The sequence below is a fragment of the Myripristis murdjan genome, chromosome 3 (assembly GCF_902150065.1).
Source record: "Myripristis murdjan chromosome 3, fMyrMur1.1, whole genome shotgun sequence".
Lineage (NCBI taxonomy): Eukaryota > Metazoa > Chordata > Actinopteri > Holocentriformes > Holocentridae > Myripristis > Myripristis murdjan.
In genome coordinates, this window is record NC_043982.1 from 45,302,795 (window position 1) to 45,312,519 (window position 9,725).

Below are 9,725 nucleotides of genomic sequence, written 5' to 3' on the forward strand. Positions count from 1 at the left end.
ATGTAATTCTAACAGCAATTCCTCTGTTTAATGTTCACTTTTTTCAGAAAATCTTTGAGCCAAACACTGTGTCAGGACGCTTCACACACTCTCCTGGTGCTGATTCAACTTGAGTGACACAGTTTTATGTTGTGCCTTAAAACTGTTTCACACAAACCTACACACTGATTATCTCTGACTTAAACTTGCCACACTGGACTCACCGCCAGCCGTAGTGGACTGAACCGAGGCATAAAATTTATGTTAGATGTCATCAAGCACAGCCGAGAGAGTCTATGTCTCAGTGAGAGTCTTTTTGTTTTTGGTGAGAAAGTCTCTCAGGACATTAAACACCCATTTTGTTGCCTGTTTTTTTATTAATCTCACGTTCTCTTCTTCTATCATTTGAAGCACTTCAGATGTCAGTTCCTTGTGCTGTTTTTCACTTGGTTTCTTTTTTCTTCATTTCTTTTTCCTCTGTTGCACCCATTCTTTAAAAATTATTGTATTCTCCAAATAGATGTAAATGAATGTTAAAATCAGCCACTGGTGTGTTTTCCTTCGAGGTCGTTGGTTTATCAAGTCAATAACTCAGCTGATAATGAGGAAGCTTTGACAGCTGAGCTTTTTAATTCACCCAGACCATGGTATAGTGTGTGTTAATATGCATGTGTTTTACTATTATGTTTAGTTACTGCTACAGTCCTACTGTTCAGCCTTGTATACTTTCATGTATACGCGATGGTTCAATCACGATCAATCAATTTCTATGGAATCATCGCTGAACTGAAGATATTTTTGGTATTTCTGATTTGTTATGACAGCAAAATCTCAAAAGGATAGAGCTGCATTTGGGCAGTCTAAACTGAGGTATGTATTATATGTCCCACCCTGTAAAGCAGCCCAACTCATCCATTTAATGAGCAGAGACAACAAACCATGTTGAACAGTGGATTTGTCAGTGGAGTCCTCCCTTCAGAGGTTTATTCAGGCCCAGCAGTCTGGACCCCGACCCTTAATCCCCCAGCAGACACACCTGCACAGGAGAGTATAAAAACCCTGGACTGAGCCGACTCCAACAGTGAGCTTCAAGGAGTCTCTCCGAGGCAAAGCAGCTCTCCAGAGAAGCTCCACTGTCAGAGCCACAGAGCCACCAGACCCACCCTGAAGATGAAGCCCGACTTCCTGCTGCTGCTGCTGCTGCTGCTGGGCCTCTCGCAGGCCCATCCTCTCCAGGAGGAGGGAAGGGGAGAACAGGTCCTGGTGGAAGACCCGGAGGCCGTCCACATGGACATCAGCACCAGGATCCTGTCCTCCAACAACGGCTCCAGTGAGATCCTGCTGGAAGGAGACATGGTGGTGCCCAGAACCAGAAACGCCATGTTCTGCTGGAGCCACAACTGCCTGTGGAGGAAAGGCTCCGACGGCCTGGTGACCATCCCCTTCACGGTGAGCGGCGACTTCTCGGCCTGGGACAGGCAGAAGATCGAGCGCGCCATGCGGTCCTACCACAGCGGCACCTGCCTCCGCTTCGTCCCCCGTCAGAAGGAGCAGGACTACATCAGCATCCAGAACAGAGACGGCTGCTTCTCGTCTCTGGGCAGAGAGGGAGGCGCGCAGGTCCTCTCCCTCAACAGGCAGGGCTGCCTCTACCACGGCATCATCCAGCACGAGATCAACCACGCTCTGGGCTTCCAGCACGAGCAGACCAGGAGCGACCGCGACCAGTACGTCAGGATCAACTGGGACAACATCGACCCGCGGATGGCCTACAACTTCTACAGGCAGCACACCGACAACCTGGACACTCCCTACGACTACTCCTCCATCATGCACTACGGCAGGACGGCCTTCTCCGTCCAGTACGGGAGGGACAGCATCACCCCGATCCCCGACCCCACCGTCCAGATCGGCCAGAGGCAGGGCCTGTCCCGCATCGACATCCTGAGGATCAACCAGCTCTACGGCTGCTGACAACAACACCGACACCTTCAACAGAAAAGGCTCTGAGGCGGCAGATCACTGCTTCACACCCAGTCTGACCCACAAATCTAACATGACGCCAGATTCAGTCAATTCAAGTTGTTTTCTGTAATAAAACATAAAATGCAATAAAAGCCAAGACCTATATCTACTATTACTTGTGAATGGTATTGACTGAAATGTCTAGACTAAAAATAAAAGCAAAAGGACTCACTATTTCTGGTTTTCATTAATATCTTTGTAAGTGGATTCAGACACAAATTGTCAAAAAGCTCAATTCCAAATAGCTAATATGATGCCAAATCCAATTTCTTTAAATTGTTTTCCTGCAATTATCCATAATAAATCAAAATCTACAACCAATATTTGTTACTACCTGTGAATGCTATGGAATTCAGTTAATATTATCATAATGTTTTAAATTATTAAAAAATGGAATCTAGCACAAAGACAAATAACTGATGAAGCCCCTGATTTCTTGTTTGAAAATACAAGCAAAAGGCCTAATTATTGTTTTTGTTCATTTTTTAATTTCTAGTTATATTCAAAGATTGTGTATTAAAGCTACATTAATTAATATTACATGCATTTTTTTAGTTAAATTTTTAACATTATCTTCTTGTGCTCCATGTCAGAACACAGCTCATTCACTTTGAAATACTCAACATTTCTGATTGTATTCTCCTAATTATGTGAACTGATATTGTAACATCCAGGTGATGAGTTAATGCTCCTTTTGATAATTTTCATTAACCGACTGCATGGCTATCCTGTCAATATTGTGATATTATTGTGAGGTATTTTCAGTTATTACAGGGATTAAAGCAAAAAAAAAATTTTTGACTGAAATTTTTTTCAGGCCAGTTCATATTCCCCTCAATGCTCTGCACCACGCTTTAAGAATGGCCCCTTTTCTGCCGTGCGATCGCTTCCCATCTCATCTCCATTTGTTTTTCACAGTGTGATCTATTTTTGAAACGTCGGAGCCTTCCTTCACTATCAATTCGTCCATGTTGGCATGTGGAAATTTACAGGAATCTTCTCTGTGTTAAAGATAAGTGATAAATGATAAAAAGTCGGCGACAGCAGCTGTGATAACACGGAGATCAACATTCAACTTTCATTGCGATTAATATGCTCTGTCCCTATTCAAATAAAGTATAAAGTAAACCCGAACCTCAACAGGGAATAGACACTATCACGGCCAAACGTGTAATTCACACGCTATGCCATTTGTGATAGCGTATCAATGTCACGTTTGCCTTTTCTCAAGCGTGAAACTGACACGCCGCACAAGAGCGTACTACCAACAGGGGGAGACAAATTTCTCTTTACCGCGGACAGCTGGAAGCATTTAGTTGACTCCATCCCGCCTCAGCGCAAGGTAAGATAAAGATGCATGGCTGATTAAATTTATTTTTAACACTATTAATGGCTTTTGTTAAACAACTTTTAGGTTCCCTTGGGGTGTAATAATGTCAATTACATTTCATATGTCTGTGCAGAGCCGCAGGCGATTGGCGTTTGATGAAATCAAAGGAGAAATTGAACTTTGCTCCGTTAGCATTTAGCTTTACAGCTAAGATTAGCTGAAAGCTAGCTTAAATTTAATGTTTCTGGGTTGATCATATTGCTGTCAGATCAGTCTTTTGACCCGACGGGATACTTCAAAACCTGCCGGAGTCAGGCCATTAATATAGGAAGCATTTTTTCCAAAGGTCGGGTTGTGTTTTTATCATTTTAGCCCAGCTCAGGTAGGGCAAGGGTCATTTAGAAAACCTTAATGTGGCTTGGTGGACTGTGGAGCTTTGTTACTGAGGCCAGTATTTGAGTAATTTTCATTATTTGCAGAGTAGGGCCTAATATTTCTCCAAATGGTGTAATGACGGGATATAAATCGTATTAACTCAAGCCTAGTTGCTGGTCGCCGGGTTTAAATATTAAACTTTGGGTAGCGCTCGTCAATGTCAAGTTTTACACAGGCGTCCAATCGCAGTGGGGGAGGGGCGGGAAGGGCGGGACAAAACAACGCAAAGACCAAACGTCACATCCTGCCTGTACAAGGATGCAATAACATCAGCATCCGCGATGGAGAACTGAATCCCGCTTGTCTCCGAATATCCAGAGACAAACAGTGCATGCTCGGGAGCTGTTGTCTGTTTACTTTGTTATTCATCTATTAAGGTGTCATCTATCTATTTTATATTGCTGTGAAAACATCAGAAAATATTCTTCAAACAGTTATTTTTGTATTAAGGCTGTTAAAGTTTTCCAGCAAAAACAAAATTTTACAAGACTACATTTGAACACATCATGATAACATGATGATACCTTTGTCTAATAGTAATTTTTACTTAATAGAGTTTGAATGAGCCATAATACAACTCAAAGTACCCTTGTAACGGAGTAGATGTCTGTGCTTTACTGAAGCGCTGACGTTGTGCTGTTGTGGTAGGCTAGTTCAGTTTTACAGTAGACACACTGGACAGAGTTTTCATTTTGTTAGATAGATAGATAGATAGATTTATTTATGGATTAAGACGAATAAAACAGCAATCCATCGGATGACATGCAAAAGTACAAAACTTATTTCCAGCATGGTCCTTGGTGTTACATACAAGAAACAAAATAGACAAGAAACAGACAAAGTCAAGACAGAGGTCATACAAAAATAGGTGGGAACAGAAGACATTCCAATAAAACAAATACACAAATAAAACAATTAAAAAGCAGAAAAACTATCTAGAATCAAGGCACATTCACCTTCTTCCATAAAAGCTGCTTGACCTGCCTTTTAAAAATTTCTCTAGATGTTAGGAGTCTTATAGCAGTGGGCAGACAATTCCATGCCATGATCCCAGTGTAGAAAAAAGAATTTTTAACTGCATTATTACACACTCTGGGGACAACACAGGAGCGGATACTGGCCCTCGTGTTATGACCATGGTGTGTGTGGACCATGGTAACACCAGAGCATAGGTATTTGGGAGCCTGCCCATTTACAATGCTAAACATATGGTTTAGCTTTTGTTGTTCCACTCTTAGGTGAACAGGAAGTAGACCAGCTCTTGCAAACTCCTCCCTGCCAATATGAGTTCAGGGGGGTGCATTTAACAGGTACCGAATAACATTGTTTTGCAACACTTGGAATTTGTTTTTAAGTTTCACAGTCAGCCCAGAAAACCATGAAGAACACGCAAAATCCACATGACACTGAATCAGAGTTACTGCCAATAATTTCTTCACAGAAAACTCAAACAACTTGGTCTTGCGATACAAAAACTTCAACTTACAGGCACATTTAGCTAACACTTTGGCTGCAATGAATTCACCAGTAAGTGATTGATCCAATGTTAAACCCAAATATGAAACACTTGATTTAGACACAATTTCAGCCCCATTACACATCACCTTTAAAGTATTTGATTTTGCCAACTTCCTTTTTGTACCAAACAAGATTGATTCCGTCTTGCCAAGATGCATAGAGAGCTTGTTGTCAATTAGCCACTGGTTGACGGACTCAAGCTCTATGCCAAGAGTGTTTTCAATGGCTTTTACATTACACCCTGGGACAAGTAAAGCAGAATCATCAGCATATAATAACAACTTGCACCGCACAGCAGCTGACATATCATTAATGTATACTAAAAATAACAGGGGCCCTAGGATAGAGCCTTGGGGCACCCCACGTTATACTCAAAGAATCCTATGTGTCAAGTAAGAAGTGAACCACTTGAGTGCTGAGTTACTAAAACCCATGCATTGCAATTTAGTAATCAAAATATCATGGTTCACAGTATCAAACGCTTTTTGCAGGTCAATCAGTAACATACCAACATAATTTCCCTGATCAAGATTCTGACGCACATAGTCAAAGAGGTGGATGAGACAGGTGTCGGTGGAATATGCAGCTCTAAAACCTGACTGGAGCTCATATAATAGACCATGTGTGATAAGGTACTCCTCCACCTGTTCATACACAAGACGCTCAAAAATCTTTGAAATAGTTGACAGAATAGATACTGGTCTATAATTCCCAGCAACGGCTCTGCTATTTTTCTTAAAAAGAGGAACTACCCTGGCTTTCTTCATATCGTCTGGGAAAACACCCTGACTTATGGACAGATTTATGACATGAGTAAGAATAGTGGATATAACCACAGCACTATCCCTAAGAAACCTGGAGGGGATAAGGTCTAGGCCAGTGGCTTTATTCATTGACAGAGTGGAGAGGCACGTTCTCACTTTATCCTCTGAGACAGGACTAATTACAAATGCATCTGCAGAGACATTTTTACTTCTATAAAAGGAGTTAACAAATGATTTGCCATATTTATTAGAACCACTGGGCAATTTACTGACCAGACTAGCCGCAACGGTTGTAAAGTATTGGTTAAAATGGCAGATGATGAGATGTGCTTTGATAAGAGGCGGATTACCTCTTATCAAAGCACATCTCATCATCAATATTAAGCCCTGCTTTACCAGACTTTGATTTAGATTTTGCTGTTGATCCCAACTCATTGAGAATTTTCCATAGTTTTTTAGGCTGTTTTGCATTTGCAGCAATGGAATCAGCTTGAAATGATCCAAAACTCTGGAGACTTTTGTTTTCTCTGGCCTGTCTGTTCTCTTCGCCCCTCACTATATCCCTGGATGAATCCAAACAAGGTCTGGAAGTGCGGTAAATTTGGACATTTGAATTCAGACTCTCTTCTCTAGTTTTCAGTCCTCACCAGATACGTGTCATGAAATCACCTGTCGTCTTGTTCCAGTCATGTATTTACAGTATAAGTGCATTGTCCAAGAGCAATGATCATACGTGTGAAACACAGTGCGCTGTATACAACCTAGTTACATGGATTAAATGAAGCTTCAGTGCAATTAATTTGCATCTATGATTCTGAGTAACATTAGCCTAATCAAGTTACTCAAGGAATTCAGCCATATTTGAGATAGTAATAATGCTTGTTTTTTATTGTTTTTTGGGGCAGACATTTTGTTTTGCTTACAGGACATCAACAGGCCGGATTGACCTGGTCTGTGGGCAAGGCCCTACTTTGCCCATGTGTGATTTAGAATAATCTATCATTTGATTGCTTGTTATTAGGCCAAATACTCTTTTAATGTGTCTTTTAACCCAAAGTAATCAAACTCTGTTATTAATTATGTACTTTTCCCTTTGAGGTTGGACCCCAATAGCCTCAGATGAGCCCCCGTCTGGACCACCAGTGGCCCCTCCAGACATCCAGGCATCAGTGGCCCCGCTCCCCCCAGCAGCTGCACCACTAGTGGTCCCACCAGACCACCAGGTAGGGCATGCCAACTAATCTGTCTGTGCATATTCTCATTCTTCCAGGTCATAGATATCTCAAAGGTATTCCGCCAGGTCAACTGGACTTAGTTATGTGTCTTAGAAGACGTTTCGCCCCTTATCCAAGTGGCTTCATCAGTTCACGCTGTTCACTAGACTAGTAAGGCTAGTCTGACACACATTCAAATGTTCAAATGTTGTCTTGTAAAATTTTGTTTTTGATTGAATATCTTTGATGTTAGATGACTAACAAAGTAAACAGACAACATTTAGAATTTTGTACAGTTCACACTGACTTTGAGATGGTTTCAATTATATATATTATATTTCTGCACTGTATGTTTCATGTTTGAATGCAGTTGTCAATTGTGTGGCCCTTCACTTACTTTATCCAAGTCAGTACGGTCCCCTGTGAAAAAAAAAATGTTGCCCAGCCCTGTTCTAAATGAATGGCTAGTCTGACCAGCCATTCTACTCAGGTCTACAGGTCTTCCTCCAGCCAACAGTGGTCCCGCTCCCCCCAGCTCCAACACCACCACCAGCGGCCCCTCAGTACAACCAACCACCAGTGGCTCCACTCCTCCCAGCAGCTCCAACACCACCACCAGTGGCCCCGATCCCCCCAGCAGCTCCAACACCACCACCAGTGGCCCCTCAGTACCACCGGCCATCAGTGGCCCCGCTCCTCCCAGCTCCAACACCACCACCAGTGGCCCCGATCCCCCCAGCAGCTCCAACACCACCACCATCAGTGGCCCCGATCCCCCGAGCAGCTCCAACACCACCATCAGTGGCCCCAATCCCCCCAGCAGCTCCAACACCACCACCAGGTATTACATCTGCAAACATGTGAAATCGCATCACTGTAATGCTCCAGCTACATCACTGTAGCTGAAAAATACAAGTTAACGTTTTACACATACCCTTAGCCTGCCCTTTCAGATTTTATACTATTATTCTATTACACTATACTACTACTATGATATTTTATACTATACTACTATTATATTTTGTATCTTTCTCAGTCATTGTGCGATTATCTTTTCAGAGTGAGCGGATCACAGTGTCACCTGGGGCCGATAAAATATGACTTATGGGTTTGATGCAGTGATGAATTTGGCGTCAGCAGCCTGCTCTTCACGCATGTTACACTGGTAACACACCACATGCATTTATATGCAGCTAAACAGCTGCATATAAATATACAGCACAGTATTGTTAGAGTCCTTTCGCATCGTCACCTGTGTATTTTCCATTGTGATCACAGGTACTTCATTGTGACTGTACAAGTCATTCAGCAGATTGAAATTCATTCATTAGCCTGCTAACATCAGAGCCTGTCATACTTTAAAGAGTACTTACCATGCGTTTTTGTGAATTCTTGATGAAGACAGTTTTATTCCCAAGCCTTCATGGTGAACTCCTATTTCAAATTTCCCAGACATTATCCAACCGGAAAAATTTGGTCCATAATTAAAAGGAAAATCAGGGGCGTTCCTGTAGTTCACCTGGTAGAGCGCATATCACATGGCTTAGGCCTAAACCACAGTGAACAGGGCTCGAATCCGGCCTCAGGTGTTTTGCTGCATGTCATCCCCTCTCTCCCCCCTTTACTGTGAAACTCCACTGTCCCTAGAGCTGACCCCCCACCCTCCCTCCTCCCATCCTAGAAAAGTGCAATGCCAAATGACTAATCAGTTTTATCAGCAAATAATATCGTTAATGTGATTTTCTAGATAGATAAGTTTACACTTTTTTTGATATATTGTAAATGTTTTTTCCCTTATCTAACAGATGAAAGTGTGGAAGGAGGCTGTCCAGTTACCGGTGCAGTACTACGACATAAAAGGAAAGGTGTGTTGATATATTGTTTAATCCATACATCTGATTGACACTAATTGATGAGTTTTCATGGAGACTGTTTTTTTTTTAATTATTATTATTTGGTTAGGTTTGGGCAAAATGTCAGAATTTGGGTGACTTGTGTGATTTAATCAATATCCCAAGAGTTTGATTTGGGTATTCTGTGCAAATCTTTGTACAGAATACAAATTTGGAGAGCACATGAATGCACTACAATACATACATCAGTCATATTTATTTTATTACCCAACCCCATACTTTATTGATTACAGTAACTTACCATTGTGGCATACAACTTCTGTAACAGTATTAAACACAGAAAGAAAAAAATGTATAACCCATGCTATCACAGTAACCTGTTGCCAGCATACAAAAGTTTTACTTCGTGCATTGTAAAGCTATGTTATTTTTTTTTCCTTTCAGAATGCCCAAACACAGTGACGGGGAGCGGGGATTTTTACCCAGTGAAGAGGGTTGCCAAATCGAGTTTTCAAGGTTAGATATAATAACAAGCACTACACCCATTTCCTCCCTCTACCCGATTCAGCTCATTCAATATTAAAAAGGAATATAAATTTAAAATTTT

General features: G+C 41.8%; 1 protein-coding gene across 1 annotated transcript; it reads left to right on the forward strand.

The window, feature by feature from the left end:
* Positions 1 to 796: 796 nt before the first annotated feature.
* Positions 797 to 1,953, forward strand: LOC115357258 (high choriolytic enzyme 1-like). The gene is made up of 2 exons (XM_030048678.1): positions 797 to 849; positions 1,062 to 1,953. Exons 1-2 carry the CDS (start codon positions 797 to 799, stop codon positions 1,951 to 1,953), a joined length of 945 nt encoding a protein of 314 aa, XP_029904538.1.
* Positions 1,954 to 9,725: the final 7,772 nt, after the last annotated feature.

Coding starts and splice junctions, on each gene's coding strand:
- LOC115357258 (XM_030048678.1), top strand. CDS start 797: ATGACAGCAAAATCTCAAAAGGATAGAGCTGCATTTGGGCAGTCTAAA. Junction 850..1,061: donor TTTGGGCAGTCTAAACTGAG/GTATGTATTATA, acceptor CGACTCCAACAG/TGAGCTTCAAGGAGTCTCTC.